At 58.7% G+C, this 18,669-nt stretch overlaps 1 protein-coding gene across 2 annotated transcripts in view; it reads left to right on the plus strand.

The window, feature by feature from the left end:
- Positions 1-18,669, plus strand: part of LOC103264828 (rho guanine nucleotide exchange factor 10-like protein) — a 61,842-nt gene that overhangs the window by 27,113 nt on the left and 16,060 nt on the right. The window contains exons 6-13 of one of the 2 annotated variants that reach the window (XM_021714730.1): positions 737-906; positions 5,521-5,637; positions 9,122-9,230; positions 12,280-12,386; positions 14,683-14,760; positions 15,770-15,949; positions 17,060-17,176; positions 18,458-18,550. In XM_021714730.1, coding sequence (XP_021570405.1) covers positions 737-906; positions 5,521-5,637; positions 9,122-9,230; positions 12,280-12,386; positions 14,683-14,760; positions 15,770-15,949; positions 17,060-17,176; positions 18,458-18,550 — 971 coding nt within the window. The remainder of the gene's footprint in view (positions 1-736; positions 907-5,520; positions 5,638-9,121; positions 9,231-12,279; positions 12,387-14,682; positions 14,761-15,769; positions 15,950-17,059; positions 17,177-18,457; positions 18,551-18,669) is intronic. The other variant, XM_008062528.2, reaches the window with a different exon arrangement.

Raw genomic sequence — 18,669 nt, forward strand, 5'->3', positions numbered from 1 at the left:
GGCCTCGGGGCAGTGGTTTTCCCACCTCAGCCTTCAAGCCATGCCGGCCTCACACCCCTCTTGAAAGGGCCCCAGGAGTCCCCTGGCCCTGTGGGGACACTGGGCTCTCTGTCCCCAGGTTTTCAGTCCCCAGACCAGGGGAATCGAGGCTCCTTGTCCCTAAGTTTTCAGCGCAAAGCATTTCCCTGGGGCTTTGGAAGAAAAGGAATACTCCTGGACTCTGGGCCTCGTGCGCCCCCTACTGGTCAATTCTGGACCCACATGGGAACTCAGATTTGGGCTGAGGGGCTGAGGAAGGGAAGGACATTTCCAGAGGGCCTGCCCTGAGCCGCTGTGTCAGCTGCATCGTGTGCGTGCCATCTCACATGCTCCAGCAGTCTCCGTCTTATCCCCGAGAATGCTGAGGGCCCGAACCTTGACCCCGAGCCTTCTCTTTTCCAGTAAAACTTGCCGAGGTGGCCCGGAGCAAGTGCTCAGACCCCAGGGAGGGGCTGGCGAGCGTCACGTCTGACGCATTCCTTTGCTTTCCTCTTCTCTCATGCCTCCTCACCCTGCGTGGTGGGCAGTGAATTATCACTGCCTCTGCTTACCTGTTGAGGAGGCCGAGCTGGAGCCCCAGGGCCCTGGCACCCTCCCCCACCTCTCCTTGCCCCACCTGGGTTCAGAAAAGGGCTGTCAGGCCAGAAGTCTCCAGGCTTGGCCTCAGGACCCTGGTCACATTGTCCCTTGGCCGCAGGGGCGGAGAGGAACCTGCTGTACGAGGATGTGCCCCGGGCAGGGGCGCCTCGCGAGGCCGAGGACCTAGGCTGGAGCTCCAGCGAGTTTGAGAGCTACAGCGAGGACTCGGGGGAGGAGGCCAAGCCGGAAGTGGAGCCCGCCAAGCACCGAGTGTCCTTCCAGCCCAAGGTGAGGGGACCGGGGGGGTCGGGGCGCCGAGATCCCTTCAGGGAGGGGAGAGCCGGGTGGGGAGGGCCAGGCCTGGGACTCGCATCCAGGTCTCAAGGGTGTGTGGTGAGAGAGGAGCAGGTCATTCAGAAACAGGAGGTGACTCCAGGCGTAGCTGCTGGCCATGGAGAGTCCAGAACCTGGGGTGGGCGTGGTTAGTACCTGGTGTAGGCACTTCCCCACCCCACGGCCACGGCAGACCCCGTCAATGGTCAATACGCTTATGGACTCAGGCCTGGCTTCAGAATCCTCCCGACACAGTGCTCTGGGCGGCCCGACCAGCCGAGTGGAGTTGGCACTTGGATCAAATGCACTTGACCTCCCTGCCCCAGGGGTCAGGTGTTCAGGTCAGTTCTCAGCCCCACAGTCCCCTCTGCCCTGGGCAGGAGGATGGTGCGGGCTGCTGTGGCTAGGTCAGCACTGCCAGGAAGGTGACTTGCCAGGCTTCGCACGGTGCCACACGCATCTGGGCTTCTGGAGTTCCTCCTTGCCTGTTTCCTGGAGGGAGCTCCTGAGGCTGAGGGGAGGCTAAGCCTGACGGAGCCTCCTTCCTGTGATGTCCTCTCTCCTCCCAAATGGTTCTGTGGAAGCCACCAGAGGAAGACCTGTCCACGCTGTGATGCGTGATTTCACGGGAGCAGCTTTCTACATGCCATGCTCGAGGGGTGCGGGAGAGGGTCCAGTCAGGCTCCTTTTCAAAAGATGCAGGCAGGCAGGAGAGTGTCACCTGTGGCCAGCCCTGTGCAGGCAGGGCAGGGACAGGAGGGGGCCCCTCGGGGCTGGGACTACGGGTCCAGCTCAGGCTTTACCAGACAGGCTTCCAGGTCTTTCCCAGTGCCTCCTGCCCTTTTCTGAGTTTGGGGGATCCTCTGTGGGAGAAGCGTGCTGGCCAGAGTATCCACACTCTGAGAGTCTCTTCAGGCAGCTTTTCCCCAAGCCATGATGGGCCCCCCAGGTCCTGAGCAAGCTGGGGGCTGTGCTGGTGTCTCCGAGGCCCGGCCTTCTTTAAGACGGACCCCCAGAGCAGGGCTGGGAAATGGCTGTGCCCGGGAGGCCTTTGCAGCACCTCTGTGTGTCTGTCCGTACGTTCACTCGTGGGCAGGAAGGGAACAGGAGGCCCCGACCTGGCCTCAGCGAACCTTTATGGTCTAGGGGGAGACAGCAGATGGGGATCATTTGTCAAAAATGGAGACAAAAATGCACGTAAACACAAGCCAGTGCCTGCACATTGCTGCCCTGTGAGGCGAGAAGGGGCAGCACGCACTGCCTTAGGGAAGGGGACTTCGGTTAGGGAGTCCCCAAGCCCCCATATGGGCAGGACCCATGCCTCTCAGCCCTGCTCTGGGTGATGTGACCAGATAGGACCCTGGAGTCCCATCCCAGCCTCTGAGGCTCAGCCCCTGGCGTCCCTTCTCCTCTTCCATGGTTCCTTTCCTGGGCCCCTGCCTTCTTGCTGGGGATTGGGAGGGAACCCTGGGCATCTCTCAGAGGGAAGGAGAATGGAGATGCCAGATTCAGGCTCTCCAGCGGTGGTCCGTGGCCTCACGCGAGCGTCAGAATCATGCCAAGGCCTTGCTCCCAGGGACTCGGACTCAGAGTTTGAGTGGGACCCAGCCATCTGCCTTTTCACCAACTCTCTGCCCCCAGGGGTACAAGGGGCCCAGAGCATTCTGAGAAGTGTTGAGCCTTGCTCTAGAGTGGGATCTCTGGGGGCTGCCTGTGAACTTGTGTACCTCACACCCTCAGGCTGGGGGCTTTGGACCTTTCCTCAGTAGACGAACTATGTGGGCACGGTTCTTGGAATTTCTAACCGTGGGGACTTTTTCTCTGGCCATGGCCAAGGCCTGTCTGCGTCCTGCCTAGCAGGCTCCAGGGAGCTGGAAGGTGTGGAGGGATGATTCCTCTGGGACCCACTGCTGCCCAGAGACACTGCTGAGCCCTGCCTGCCATGCTGCACTCCCCTGAGCTGCTCAGGGTGCACTACTCACCTGCCAGCTCTGCTGCAGCTGCATGCTTTGGGGCTGCCCTGCTTGGCTGTGTGTTGTCTGTGCTGTGGGTCACGGGGCAGCCGTCTGGGGACACGTCTTGTCCTGTCCTTGGAGTCTGACCGTGGGCCTGGCACCTGCCCAGCTGCAAGAGAACGGATGGAGCCCCTCCTTCAGATGTCGGAGCCGCCAGCCCTAGGCAGGTGGATTCTTGCCAAAGGAAGTCTTGCCAAAGGATCTGCAGAGAGGCCTCCTTAGAAGTACCGGGCCCAAATGGAATGGAAGCCGTCACCTCATCTGTTAGTTATGTTAATAGGTGATCCTGCTGGTGGTGGCCCATGGTCAGCTGGAGGGTGTTTCCAGTTGTGGGTGGGGCCTCATTGAACTCTTCTGCTCTCTGGTGGTGGCCTCTTCATAATCAAGGTCTGTGATCTAGCTGGCCGGGGGACTGCCCAGAACTCAAGGGCTCGTTACAGAAATGCTGGCGCTGGTATTGGCCCAGTCCCATCCAGTCCCTGCTCTGATCTGGCCATTCAGCAAGCGGTCTCTGACCCTGACATCTCCTAGTTCTTCTGATCCTGAGAGAGACGGAATGCTGTAAGGCCCAGGGACTTTATGGGCTTATTGTGTCAGGCTGTTTTCTAGATGAACAGGACTCAGGTCAAAACCCAAACTCCACAGGGAGTTCTGAATAACTCTCAAAGGACCCCTGTTCTCATACTTCTTTGCATAATGATAGTGGACATTTGCCTAGTGTGCTACCATTTATGATGCAGTATCATTTAATTTCCCCAGTACCCTAGAGTGGTCGATAATCTTGTCATTAGGGTTCTCATTTTTTGGATCAGAGAACCTATGTGAAGCTCAGAGAGGTTCAGTGGTGTGGCTAGCATCACACAGCCAGTAAGTTGATAGAATCAGAACTCAACATCACATATGGATGAAAATACCTCATCTGTCTATCAGTCCGTCCATCCATCCATCCATCCATCCATCCATCCATCCATCCATCCATCCATCCATCTATCCATCCAACAAATACTGAGCACTTGTAATTGAAAGGATGCAATAATAATGGCTTCCATTTTTTGAGTACTTACTAAGCTCTGGGCTTTGCATGTCCCATTTAATTTTCTCAAAAATCCTTGCAGTCACCATTAAGAGTACTTTACCAGTGAGGAAACTGCAATTCAAAGAAGTCAAAGAGATTTTTCTAGCTAGCAAGCAGGAGCCATGATTAGAATGTAGATCTACCTGCCTCCAGAGCTCACGCTCTTGGTCCTTCTACCTGTCTACTTCTCTAGAAGCAGCACCTGTCTCGGTCTTCTGTGTGCTTGACCAAATATCACTGTTGCTCATACATTCATGCATTTGACTATATATCTGTCCTTCCTTCCTTCCTTCCTTCCATCCTCTAAGACAGTCTGTAAGCCCATCATCCATCTTTCCATTCAGTTGCTCCCCTTTTCTTCTTCCCTTCACCCATTCCTCCCTCTGCTCATTTACCCCCTCCTCCAGTGGCGAGCTAGAGCAGCCAGTGCTAGCTCACAAGAACTCAAGAACCAATGGTGCATCTCTACAAATGCACATTCAGTGATATCACTTTGGTAGGGTGGGAGTATTCATCCCATGGAAGTGCTACAAAGCAGCACTGCTTTTCCCGGAGAACTTGTTACTAGTACAGTACTACTCCCATTCACCTGTCCTTCCACTCTTTTGCTCCTTCATCTGACTGCCTCTTTGTCCATCCATCTATGCATTTGCCCAGCTATACAGTTACCCAAACTTACCCACTTGCTCACCCATCTGTTCATCTGTCCATCCATCCATCCACCCACCCACCCACACATCCACCCACCCTCCCATCTACCCACCCATCCACCCACCCTTCTGTCCCTCCATCCATCCATTCAGCCATCCGTCCATCCATCCGTCCCAGCCATCCACCCTCCCATCTACCCAGCCATCCATCCATTCATCTGTCCATCCACCCATCCCATCCACCCACCCATCAATTCATTCATCCAGCCATCGATCCAACCATCCATCTGAGCCTGTCCATCCACCCATCCACCTGTCTGTCTGCAGTCTATCCATCTGCCCAGCCATGCCTCTGCCCGTCCATCCATCTTTCTGTGCATCTGCCCACTTATCCACGTGTCTGTTTTTCCCCTTCCCCCTCCACCCCACTCTCCATCCATCCACCTGCCATCCATCCATCTTGCAGACTTCCTGAGAACCTCCTATGTTACAAGCCCCTTGCCGGGCCCCAGGGCTGGGGGAAGACACAGTCCTAACCTCAGAGCATTCCTCCCCTTCCCCAAAGAGGCGGGGCCTGGGCTTACTCCCCTCCCGCCTCTCCTTCCCAGCAGCCGGGGTGCCCTGCGGCAGAGACCCAGCCCCTGCTGCCGGGCGTGTCGGGCTGGACCCGGCTGGAGCAGACTCCAGGCAGGACCTGGCCAGCCTGCTGCCTGGGTGCCCATCGCCACTTCACCTGAGTCTCCTGTCTGTTGTCTGTGTTTTGTCTCCTCCCTGTCCCGCCTGCTCCTCTCACCTGCTCTCCTTCTGCCTGGCCGCTTGGGGGCTCCAGCTTTCTCCAGACCTGACTAGGCTAAAGGAGAGATACGCCAGGACTAAGAGAGACATCTTGGCTTTGAGAGTTGGGGGGAGAGACATGCAGGATCTGAAGCACAAGTGCGATTGTAAGGTATTGTCTGTCCCTCCCGTGCCCTGGACGGCCGCGTCCAGCTGCAGCCACCTCCGGGGGCCGCCCACTGCCCCGGCCCGCGGAGCCTGCCACGCCTGTCCCCGCCCAGGTGCTGCCCCACACCTGGCTGCGGGCCATCCTCACACTGGCGCTGGGGCTGGCGCCTGCCTTCAGCCACTGCTCCCTGCCATGCTCTGCCTGCGCCTTCCTCCCCAACACAAGCGAAACCCCCTTGGGCCACAAGAATTCCCAGGTGGGTTTTTAAACTGGCGGCTCTCAGAATCACCTGGGATGCTTTGTTAAAAACTCAGATTCCTGGCTGAGCGTGGTGGCTCACGCCTGCAATTCCAGCACTTTGGGAGGCTGAGATGGAAGGATCACTCGAGCCCAGGAGTTTGAGACCAGCCTGGGCAGCATAATGAGATCTCGTCTCTGCAAAAAATAAAAAATAAAAGAAATTAGCTGGGCGTGGTGCTATAGTTCCAACGACTCAGGAGGCTAAGGCGGAAGGATCACACCTGAGCCCAGGAGTTGGAGGCTGTGGTGAGCTGTGCTCATGCCACAGCACTCCAGCCTGGGTGACAGAGTGAAACTTGAACTCAAAAAAAAAAAAAAAAAAGGCAGATTCCTGGGCCCCACCCCTGGGGACGCTGATCTGGTAGGTCTGAGGCATGATTAAGAAATCTGCATATTTAATAACCATGGTGGGTGGGTTTGAGCTACACTTTGAAAACTGCGGGTGTTGGTGACATTGGAAGTTCCTACCCCTCCACAGTGTTCAGGGATCCAGGATGAAGAAGTCTGGAAGAATCTCAGCACAGTCTTCTCCAACTGGGCCCAGCCTTTTGGAGACTGACGATATTGACAACAGTAGCGTCCATTAGTTGAACACCTACTGTGTTTCATGGCTAAAGAGCATGTGCTTCAGAGGCCTGTGGGCCTGAGTTCAAATTCCAGTTCATCAGTTATTCACAGGTGATCTTGGGCAGGCCCCTTGGCTTCTCTGAGCCTCAGTGTCCTTGCCTGTGAAATGGGGCCATTGATAGTACTGGCCTCCAGGGCGGAAGTGAGAATCAGCGATCAGGTCTGCTGGGTGCTTGCTGCTGTGTGTGTCTAAGAGCTCAGTAGACAGTGTCCGTTGTTACCAACACGCCTGACTGTCCTGGCCCCATGGCGCCCTGGGGCCAAGACAGTCTTTCGGCATCATTGAGTGTGAGCTGGGTCAGGCACCTGGCTGGTGGTCGCTCCAGTGGTCAGTGACAGAGCTGGGTTCCAACCTGGGCCAGAGCCCGAGCATTCTTCATCCTCTGGCTTTGCCTACTTTATTGGCACCTGAGGCCTCCCAGGAGGAGGAAGAGAACAGACGCTTCACAGTTTGCCAGGGTCTTTCCCAGTCACTGTTGGAGAGGCCCGAGACCCAGGGTGAGCGTGGGGTTAACCTCTCAGGAAATCGAGGCTCAGAAAGGAGCAGGGGCCAGTGGCAAGCAGGCCTGAGAGTAGGACTCTTCCCCAGGCACAGCCCACACCGTGGGAGGGGGTGGGTATGACAGGTTGGCTCAGGGACACCTTCTGGGGTGTTTGCCTGTTGCTCTTATTTTGCCCAGGAAAATTCTTTTTTTGCCCAAGAGAAGGGCCTCAGATGCTTACCCCAAAGGACCACTTTTGGGGGTTCATAGGACAGTCCCGTGGATGGCTTTCTTTTTTTATTTTTGGAGCCAGAGTCTCACTCTTCACGGCCATTGCAGCCTTGACCTCCCGGGCTCAGGTGATCCTTCTGCCTCAGTCTTCCAAGTAGCTGGAACCACAGGTGCACACCACCATACCCGGCTAAGTTTTTGACTTATTGTAGATATGAGGTCTCACTGTGTTGCCCCAGGCTGGTCTCAAACCCCTGGGCTTGGGCAGTCCTTTCGCCTCTGCCTCCCAAAATGCTGGGATGATGAGCATGGGCAACGGTGCCTGGCCCTGTGGATGACTTTCTGCTGGGACAGGAGTTGGGCCCTGGAACAGAAGGTTTCGATCTCTGGGGGGTGACCCCCAAGGGAGGATGTCTCCTAGAGAGGGTGAGCATCTGTGTGCAGTTTCTGGGGCTGACGTCTGTCCCCTCAGGCATCTGTGACCACGACCCCAGGACAGGCCAAGCGCTGCTGCTCTAGAATTGCACCAGACAGAGGCAGGAGGGGCTGGGACTTCCTTCCTTTTTCTGCTGCCATTGCTTCCAGAAAGTCAGCCTTGTTCCTGAAAAGCCACCACCCTGCTTTCCACGCATAGCACCTGCTGGCTTTTCAGCAAGCCTGGCTTGCCCAGACCCCTGGGAAGCACTTGGACCCTTGAACCGGGGGAGCTTGGGATAAGTGGAGGGGATGGTAAGGACAGAGGAGGACAGAGGACCAACCCCTCCCAGATTAGCGCTCCGGCCTTCAGCAGGGAGTTTTTAGGAAGCAAAAGGTCTTCCCAGAACTGTGCTGTCCACCATGAATGCCATGTGGCTGTTGAAATTGACCTTCATTAAAATGAAATACCATTAGGAATTTGTGTCCTATGTCGCCCCAGCATGTTTCATGCACTCAATAGCCATGTGTGGCCCATGGTCCCATATTGGACAGTGCAGACAGAGCTTCTCCCTCATTGTAGAAACTTCTATTGGCATGGGCCGCTGTGTGTTGGAAAGGGGGCTGGGGCTGGGGGACAACAGAGCGACTCGGGACAGCAGCCCCCCTCAGGCCTGGGCTTCCAGTGCCCCCCCCCAGGCACTTATCCTTCCCGAGCCTCGTGCTCTGCCTGATTTGCTGTCCCGTGCCCACAGTCCCTCCCGCCGAGGGAAACTGCATCTTGCTCTTTGGCAGTTCAGCCTTTCCCCCTCTTCCTAGGCAGAGACTCTGAGAAACCCGGCCATTCTGGGACAGCGGAGAGTAGAGGGACGGGGCTCCTCACTAGGGTTGGGCGGGATGGGGTGTGTACGCACCTCCTTTCGGCCGCCTGTAGGTCACGTCCAGCATACGTATGGCATGCTTTGCTGCTCAGTGTTCTCCCAGACCTGGTCTGTCTGGTGCTCACAGACTCTGGCGGTGGTGGGTATTTGGCCGAGGAAACTGAGGCTCCGTGAGGTTTAGTGACTTGTCCAGCATCCTGTCGCTGGGAATGGCAGAGTGGCCCAGCCTGCAGGCCTTCAGCCTCCACCCCCCAGCGTGTCACATCATCTCCTTGATTTGACACCTGTTCATGCGGTTTCCTCCAAAGGGAAAAAAATTGGTCAGGGCCTCCCCTTGCCCATAAAGAGGGTTCCCACAGGAGACACTGGGGGGACGCCCCTTCCCACCCCCATTATCGCCCCTGGCCTTTGCTCACCAGCCTGAGAAGGAAGGGGCTGGGGTTCCAATGTCTGCGGCCCAGGCCGAGGCTGGGGGCGGCGGGTGGCCTCCGTGGCTGCGTCCCAGGCGCTCCCTGGGTGGCTTCCCTGATGGGCCCCTCTGCCTTTGCTCAGATGACCCAGCTCATGAAGGCTGCCAAGAGCGGGACCAAGGATGGGCTGGAGAAGACAAGGATGGCTGTCATGCGCAAGGTCTCCTTTCTGCACAGGAAGGACGTCCTCGGTGAGGCGCTGCCCCGGCTGGGAGGAGCGGCACCCAGTGCTGGGTGGGGTGGGCGGGCCAGTTCTGCTCCTCACTGGGTGGGGGCGTCACTGGGTGTCTGGCCTCCTCTGGCGGTGGGGTTTGGGGTCTGAGACCCAGATGTCCTGGCGGGTTCCAGCGTGTCTGCCTGGCCCTGGCAGGCTTGTCCCATTCCTTCTGGGAGAGGCGGGCCTCTTCCTTCAGCCTCCCTGCCCTTGCCCTTGTCACTGCGTCTTGACCTCCTGTCCCTACACTGCTGGGCTCTCCCGGCCTCATCTTTGCGTGTTCCTGTCCACGCCTTTCTTTCTCCATGCCACCACCTCCCCAGCCAGCCCCTGTTTGCCAAACACCTGCTAAGTGCCATACCCGGTGCCGTGTGCGGGGATGCCAAGAAGCATTCCTCAGCATTTCCTCCAGGGGCTGGTTTTTCCTGTCGCGGTGCAAGGAGACAGACCCAGAAGTGGCAAGTGACAGGGCAGATTGACAAGTGGTACGGGGTGCCCTGGGAGGAGGGTGGAGGAAGTGGGGATGGACTCGGGGTGAAAGGTCAGGGGAGGAGAAGGAGGCCCACGTCATCCGGCAGAGGGAGCAGGTGCTCTGGGAAGAGAGAGTGCATGTGCAAAGGCCCGGAGGTGGGGTGGCGTGAGACGTTCAAGAGCCGGTTGTCCTGATGGACTTCTTGTGTGCCAGGCGCCTTCCTAGGAGCCTACAGTTCCTCACTTAATTCTTATCAATACCACACGAGGTGCAGAGGACTCAGCATCCCCGTGCTGCAGATGAGGAATCGGGCACCGAGGGGTTCAGTGACTTGCCTGAGGACACACAATCGATGGAAGGGGTGGAGAAGGCCTCATCTGGCAGAGGGAATGGCAGGGTGAGAGACCAGGGCCTGGTCAGCACGGGCTCTGGGGGCCTTGCCGGGCATTTGCCCTTGGTCTTAAGGACACTGGAAGGTCATTAGAGGATTTTAGGCAGAAGTATCTCATGGTCAGATTTGATCCATTGATCATTCACTTATTCATTCATTCAGTGAGTCTTATTAAGCATCTACTATGTGCTAGGAACTGTCCTAAAGCTTCGGGACACAGCTGCGATTGCACGTCTTGACCCCACTTCCCTGAAGCCCCGCTCAGGTGCCTGCCTTTGCTCCTGGTCCCCACCAGGGCTCTGGTTCCTTTCCTCGCAGAATGCCCAGGGCATGTTCCCAGACACTGGGGGAATCTCAGCCCCTACCTCGTGCAGTTCACGTCTTTGGGGCAGCAGACAAGGAGATACAAAATGCCAGTACATTGGGCTAATGATCTCCGGACAGAGTTCCAGGGGTGCCAGCCTCCTGGGAACAAAGGAGTCTTTGCTTGGGGCATACCTGACACTCGTCTTCAGCATACAACCTGGTGCAGCGGGAGGAACACAGGCTTCAAGCTGGGGGAGCTTGGAGAGCCCGTGCCCTCCGGAAAGTTCTGCAGTTTGACCTCTCTGCCTCAGTTTCCTCATCCATATGGTAGAGCTAGGGATGGTACCTATCTCCCGGGGTCGTGGTGAGGATGCCCGAGGTAGTTTGTGGAGAGCCCTGTGTGGCAGGTGCTATTCTGGGTGGCAGTCAGGCACTAGGAGTAGGTGTTTGATGCTGGGGTGGCCTCACGCTGACCTGGTCAGATCCTGGCTCTGTGCCTTCTGACTGTGTCACCTTGCACTTCTTGGAGCAGCAGGCTCCTCACCTGCAAAATGGGTTCAGTCCCATCACTCTATGTGCTTGGTGGGGCGTGCGGTGCCCCAAACAGGCTGGGAGCTCACCAAATGTTCATGTTCACTCTGCTTCTCGGGGGGTGCTGGCCCCCGCTGAGGGAGGGACCGGACCGGGTGGCCATTCTGAACTTATAGGCATGGTCTGGAGAAAGGACAGCGTGGCTGGGAGCCGTTCCCGGGTCACCCCACCCCGCCCATCAACCCAGCGCCTTTCCTAAAGTGACCCTCCCCCAGAGGCGATATTAATAGCCGTGGCCGGGCTCGAATCACTGGCCAAGAATGTTACCCAGCGGCGCGTGGGGGAAGAGGAAGCCGCGGGGCCGGCGGCTGGGGTGGGTGCGGAGTGATGCCCAGGGCGTCATGTGGGCCAGGCAGGAGGGCCTTTGCCACCCCCAGCCCCGGGCAGTGGTGCGCTGTCCCTCCTCCTCCTCCTCCTCCGTGTCCTGCTCAGGTAAGGGCCCGCACGGGTGTCCCCACTCTCTCTGCCCCTGGGGCCGCTGTCACTTCTCCTTTCTGTCCCGGCTTCCCCGCAGCACCCACTTCCTGCCAGCTGCCGCCCGGCGTCAGAGCCACCAGGCGGCTGGGGTCCATCTGCCCGCGCCTGTGCCTCTCTCTCTCAGGGGCCAGAGCCCTCACAGGGCATGACCCTCACTGCCTGACCTCCCCTTCTCTCAGAGGCCTGGGCCTTGGTCCGTCTCGTCCTGTCCTCTGGCTGGTCACTCCCACTCATGCCCAGGATTCCCTGTCAGACTCTGGTTGAACTTTTTCCTTCTTGGGTCTCTGCCTTTTTTTTTTTGGGGAAAAAAAAAAAAAAAAAGGAAAGCATAAAGCTTATCTGCCCTGTTCTTCCCGGGACTTATTTTCTTCTCCCTTTTAGGCTTCCAGAAGAAAACTATTTTTAGTGCCTAGGGATGGGGACACGGGCGGCTGGCCTTCGCTGGGCCAGAGCGGGCGGGCCTCAGCAGGGACAGTGGCTTCTGGCAGCGCTGATTGCGAGCGTCCAGGCCCCCGCAGGATGCTGCTTGTGTTTCTCCCGGCTCGCTTGCTCTCTCACTCACTCTTGCTCACGTTTAGTTATTGATGGACTGTTCCAGACCCTGGGGTGCAGCAGGGAATGCGCAAGAAGGGGCTGGCGAGCCGGCCCTAAGCCCGCACGGCCCCAGGAGCTGCTTGTGTCCCGGGCCCCGTGTCCAGGGCTGGTCTAGGGGGGCTCTCAGCTCCTTGGACCTGAGCAGGGCATGCTGCCCCCACCTTGGCTGTGTCATCGGCCTGTCTGACTTTCCAGGTGACTCGGAGGAGGAGGACATGGGGCTCCTGGAGGTCAGTGTGTCGGACATCAAGCCCCCAGCCCCGGAGCTGGGCCCCATGCCGGATGGCCTGAGCCCTCAGCAGGTCTGTGGGAGAACAGCTAGGTGGGGCCTACAGGGGAGGGGGCCATGCTGGTCTGGGTCTTGACAGGCGAGTGACTGTTGGGAGTGCTTGGCAGGGCCCCAGCTGGCAGGGGGAAGGGGCCTCCTGGGGGTCTCTCTTTGTTGGGTGCACAGATTTTCCACTTCGCACCCCCAGATTCCGTGCTGCTGGTTTTTGGGGTGGGATCCCAGCATGGGAGCGCGTACCTTCTCCCTCTAACCCCCCACATCCAGAGCAGTTCCTTTTAGCTGTTTTGGAGCCAGGTGTTGCTTAAAGGACCGATGACTGAGAGGCACTGAGCTGCCTGACTCAGGGCAGGCCGCAGGCGAGCAGGAGCCCAACCCCATCCTCTGCCCACCTGTCCCCACCAGCCTCAGAGCAGCCACAGACTCCCACCAGGAGGGAGCCGGGCTCTCTAAGGATGCCTTCCTTCTCTCAGCGTGTGGCGCTGAGGTTGGGCAGTCTTGCCCTGGGATCTCGGCCCAGTCACGCTTTCTGCCCTTGCAGTCTGTGATTTGCCAGCCACAAGACGGGGCGAGATCCCTGGATCCTCTGTTGCAAGGACACTGACTGAGCGGGACATGTCAGGGCCATAAGCTCAGTGGGATTTGCGCATCTTTTGGTGGGCAGAAAGGCCTGCCGTTTGGTCCCTTGAAAATCAGGAAGATGTAGCCATGCTAGCCCAGGTTCCCACTGGTGGCAGCCAGCCTGAGCGCCCAGGAAAGCTCCCTTCAAGGGACGCCCTCCCGGTGACTTGGAGGAGGAGGACTGGGGATTCCTCATGCATGGTCCTGCTCAACCCTGACCCTGAGTGGCATTTGGGCTGGTGACGCCCCTGCTGTGCCCCAGTGGAGACCCAGGCCTCCAGCCCACAGTCTGGGCCCCCCACCCCTCCTGGGCACCGGACTCTCTCCCCTACAGCCTTGTGGGTTTCCTGGGCCAGACAGTATCAATCACTCAGGACCATAGCTCTTAACTCAATGCAGTTTTTGCCCCCCCAGGAGATGTCTGGCGGCATCTGGAGATGTTGCCAATTGTCACAACTCAGGTTTCTACTGGCATCTGGTGGTGGAGGCTGGGGAGGCCAGAGGCCCTATGGGGCATGGGACAGCCCCACCCCAAGGAGACCCGAGCCCCAGTGGCCATGTGCTGAGGGTCAGAGGTCTGCTCTGGGGCCACTTGGGCACCCAGGGATTGTTGACAGCACAGCTGGTTGTGGGACACTTGTAGGACAGTGGTCTTGCCCAGCTCCTGGGCTATGAAGGCCATGGTTAGGCCTGCACTCCAGGCAGGACAGTAGGAAGAGAGGGGAAAGAGGGGAAATGTCTGCCAGAGGCAGGAGGGAGGTGGCAAAGCGGGAGGGTCCTGGGGGTGGTGGGTGCCTGGTGGCCTCTCAGGACAGCCATAGGGCAGAGTGGGGGGGTCAACCGTCCTCCCAGCCCGGGATCAAGGCGGACAGGCTCCCCCGTCCAATCCCTCTCACATGTGACATCTTTTGTGAGTACTGTCCAGCTTTGCTGCACGATAGAGTCACTTGGAAAGATTTAGAAATCCCTGGTCATCAGGTCACATCCCTACCACTTCCATCAGAATGTGTGGGGATGGGGGAGCCGGTGAGAGTGTGTTTTAAAGATCCCCATGTGGTTCCAGGGTGTGGCAGAGTTTGGGATCCCCTACTCTGCTGTGTCCAGGGGAGGGAGGCAGGGTCCCACCGTGCTTGACTGGGGGCTGGTCAGGCTGCAGCGAGGGCTGGCGTCCCCTCCCTGGGCCACACTTCCGCAGGGCTGTGATTCAGGCTGAGGGAAGATCGGGACGGGGCGAGCGAGAGGGGAAGGCACTGGGGAAACAGAGCCAGTAGGGTGGGGGCCCCCCAAGGACTGTCTTGTGGAAGAGGAATTGCCCAGGGAGTCCACCCACAGCAAGCAGTGGGAGCTGAGGTTTCAGTTCATTCCAAGGAGTTTTCTATGAGCGCTGTCCAAGGATGGAGGTGGTCACCAGCCGTCATGGAGGCGAGGTGATGATCCCCCATCCCTGGATGTATGCGAGCAGAGGGGCCGGTGCTGGGATGTGCCCCCTCCTCTGCTCTGCAGCCCGGCAGGGGCTCGGGAAGCAAGAGTGGCCCATCAGGCCCAGGGGCCCCAAGGCTCTGGGAGGGACGGGGCCCTCTGTCCTGTGGTTGTCAGACCCCTTTCCTGTTGCTGGGGCCTCTGCACACAGCAGGTGCTGGCCCTGGGCAGTGGGTGTCGGCTGCGCTGATGGTGCTTTTTGGCCCGGGCAGGTGGTCCGGAGGCACATCCTGGGCTCCATCGTGCAGAGTGAAGGCAGCTATGTGGAGTCTCTGAAGCGGATACTCCAGGTGCGGGGGCAGGGGCCCTGGGGGTCCCAGGGAGCGGGGAGGGAGGACCCTGGGAGACACTTTACAAGGAGTGTTTGGGGACTGTGGGCAGTTTTGAGGGGAAGAAGGGGCCATAAGCTAGCACCGTTTTATGGGACCAGCAGGGTCTTCAGATGGGGACATCGTAATTCCTGGGAGTGCCAGGATTCTGTTTTCTGGAGCAAAATTGGGATTCTTTGAAATTAGGGTAGTCCTGGGGGATCGAGGGCATGGGGTCCCATCTGTGCCTGGAAGGACCATGTCTTCTGTGCTACTCTGGGAACCCCTGGGACCAGGGCCAGGTCTCCCCATCGTCCTGGGGCTCCTCGAGGTGGGGGTGGGTAGGACTGCACCCTCTTTCTCACATCAGGAGGCCCAGGGGTAGCTAAGCAGATGCTTGTGGGATGTGGCTAGGAGGGCCAGCCTGGACTGTGGCTTGAGCCCCTGCAACAGTGACTCTTCTGGGATGCTGTGGGCTATCAGATTGAAGCCACCATGGGAAGAAATTGTCGGGGTGTGGGCGGGAGGTGCCAATGACACCCTCTCTTCCCCGCCCGAGTCTGGACCCACGGAGAGAGAGAGCCCAGCTGTCAGGCAGGTAGAGATGACAATGTCACCCGTTTCTGACAAAACTGACTAGAGTATGACGCTGGGTCTGGGCTCCGAGGGAGCTCATGGTGACCCCACTGCTTAGACAAACGGGCACAGTGACAGGCTGAGTCAGACGGGGCCCACTTTGTCCTCAGGGTGGCCTCCCTGAGGATTTCCCTCTCCCTCCCAACCCAAATTAGCACAGAAGTCATGGGGTCGTGGGCGGCCAAAGAGAGGCAGGAGTGTGACGTCCATGGAGATCCTTCCAGAAGGATACATAAGGAGTGTGGGACGGGTGCTCCCTGACAGGAGGGCCTGCCGTGGCCGGCTGAGTTCTGCGGGAAGGCTGGCAGGGGGATTCCATGGCTTGGCCTTGGGCCTCACCCCACTGCCTTGGCAGGATTACCGCAACCCCCTGATGGAGATGGAGCCCAAGGCGCTAAGCGTCCGCAAGTGCCAGGTGGTGTTCTTCCGCGTGAAGGAGATTCTGCATTGCCACTCCATGTTCCAGATTGCCCTGTCCTCCCGCGTGGCCGAATGGGACTCCACCGAGAAGATCGGGGATCTCTTTGTGGCCTCGGTAGGTGTCCCCAAGCCCAAGGTGACAACCAACCTGGCAGCCTCCTGCCTCAGCCTGGTCACCTCATCCATGCCAGTGGGGTCAGAGGGCGGCAGGGTCCCAGTCTTCCCAGCCTGAGCTAGGGCAGGGCATGACACCTGACATGCCCAGGGTATGTTTGGAGATGTAGGTCCCTGTGTGAACTCTGCCCAGGTGGCAGCACCTCCGGGAGGCTTGCTGGCTTCCCAGCTCCTGTGGGCAGCCATGTGGCAGGGCCTAAGCTCTGTAACCCAACCACCCAAAGCATGACTGAGCACTGTGGAGAGAGCTTGCACAGACCATGACCTTGGCCCCGAGAGGCTGCTGGGGAAGGATCCCTCAGTCACGATCTGGGAGGCCTGTCTCTGCTCCTGGCTCAGGTCTGTGACCTCAGGCAGGTCCAGGGCCCACTCTGGGCTTGGGTTCCCCATCTGTGGAATGAGGGGGGCCCCTGGTTTCCTGGCTTTTCCAGCTGAAGTCTGTGGGTCCCAGAGATCCATGGGGTGGGAGAAGGTCACGTGGATGGAACTCCACTTCGATCTGTTTTCGGTAACTGGTAACTGGGTTCTGCTAAAAGAAAAAAAATACTTAAAAAAAACCACAGAGCTCAGCGGATCCATGAAATAGCTCCTACATCCAGGTCAGGCTGTCAGAGGGCTCTGGCAAGGGGGTTGCTTGGTTCCAGGTACCATCCCCACCTGCTGCAACTAACCTCCGGGCATGCTGCCCAGCACGAACCCAGAGCGCCGTCCTTGAGGGTGGAGGACGAGGGGTGTTTTATTTCCTGGACATGAATGGAGCAGAAGCAGCACCCCACCCTCCCTCGCCCACCCTGCTCCTTCCTGTACCTGTGGCTCTCTCGTAGCACCACCTGGTCCTGCCTGTGACCCTGGACCAGCCTCTCTACCGCTCTGAGCCCAGTGTCCTCACCTCAGTAGGAGTGATGGGTTTGCTCCCTTCAAAGGCTTGCTGAGGTTGTCCAGGCCATGCCGTCAGCACCCCTCGTGGTCCCAAGTGAGCGTCGGGTGAATGCTGGCCACCCCCATTCCCCTGGGTTGACGACCCTCCTGGCCCTCACCTACCTCTTTGCAGTTCTCCAAGTCCATGGTGCTAGATGTGTACAGCGACTATGTGAACAACTTCACTAACGCCATGTCCATCATCAAGAAGGCCTGTCTCACCAAGCCGGCGTTCCTTGAGTTCCTCAAGGTGGGCCTCGGGCGTCCAGGGCCCCCTTCACCAGGGTGTGGGCTGAGGCAGGGGCAGAAGGTTGCTCAGGCCCCAGCGCTGGGCATTACATCATGACTTTGGCCCAGACACCCTCCCTCTTTTCTTCGGGGCACCCCCAGTCCCATGGGAAGAAAATCATTTCCTCCCACCCCCCCAGAAGGAAGGGTCTAGAGAGTTAAAGGGTCTGTGGCAGCTTCAGGTCCTGGAGCTGCGACAGGGTGGAGGGGAGACCGGTGTCATCTCACCAGCCCCTGGCCTCCTGTGCCTACATGTGCAGTGGGTCTGTGGGTAAACCCGGCCATGCTGGGTCTTTCCACATGAGAGAATAGAGGTTAAAGGACTTTGCAAAGCTTCAGAGTCCTCGGGTAGCTGTGGCCAGGCTCCCGACTTCTTTGGGAGCACTGTTGGGTGAGTTGGACAGAGCCTCTGCCCAGAGGGAGCCTGCCATCTGGCAGAGGATGCAGGTGGGCTAGGTGCTGGGAGCCACACAGGCAGCGTAGGTGGGGTGAGGGCTCAGCAGAGGAGCCCGCTGCCCCCACTGAAGAGGACACGAGGTCGGGAGGGGCTCTCTCAAGGGGCACCTTCTGACTTGGGCCCTGGCAGGGAACCAGACCGTGGGATTGGAATGGTGGTGCGGAGTCAGAGGCAGGAAGATGGGGACAGACAGCAGGTCTGGTTGGACTGTGGGACACTGATGCCCGTGGGGGTCCCAGGAGAGAAGGCGATAGGCAGCTGAGTTCAGTTTGGGTGGTCCTGGACTTCCAGGCCTAGTGGTTAGGATGTCGTACTTCAGGCACTGGGGAGCCATTGAAGACTTTTGAACTGGGCAGGCAGAAGTGGAGGCCGGAGCAGACGCTCTGGGGCTGCAGGGCTTGGGGATCAGGACCAGGGAACTGGCGTGTGGCTGGAGAGAGGACAGATGTGAGACCCAGGATAGTACGTCCTTCTGTGCTCGCCCCTCACCTGGCCCTGCCCGTGTTTAGTTTAAGTGAAGGGCATGGTTGTCTTGGCTACTTCCCAAAGTCTGACCGCTTGATAAATGGCTGAATTTTCCAGCTGTGCCTTTAGTTCAGGGACTTTAAGATAACCACCTTAGTCTCCTGAGAGTGAGGGGCAGTGCAGGGGTGTGGGTGGAGGGAGGGATCCCCGATCGCAGAACCGGGGACCTCCCTCGGCTCTTCTTGAAGGCCCTGAGACTGAACAGGGTGCCGGGCCCTCTCTCCTGAGGGTCAGCGAACGATGGGCCTTTGTCTCCAACAGCGACGGCAGGTGTGCAGCCCGGACCGTGTCACCCTCTACGGGCTAATGGTGAAGCCCATCCAGAGGTTCCCGCAGTTCATCCTTCTGCTTCAGGTACCCACCAGGCTCCAGCATCCCCGACCCGCAGACTGTGGCGAGGGCTGGGGAGCTCCTGACAGGGGAGACAGGAGACCCGGGTCTCGACAGTGGCCCATGACCCGCCCTTCTGCCAT

Source organism: Carlito syrichta, unplaced genomic scaffold (assembly GCF_000164805.1).
Source record: "Carlito syrichta isolate Samal-C Ts95f unplaced genomic scaffold, Tarsius_syrichta-2.0.1 Scaffold305734, whole genome shotgun sequence".
NCBI classification, from domain to species: domain Eukaryota; kingdom Metazoa; phylum Chordata; class Mammalia; order Primates; family Tarsiidae; genus Carlito; species Carlito syrichta.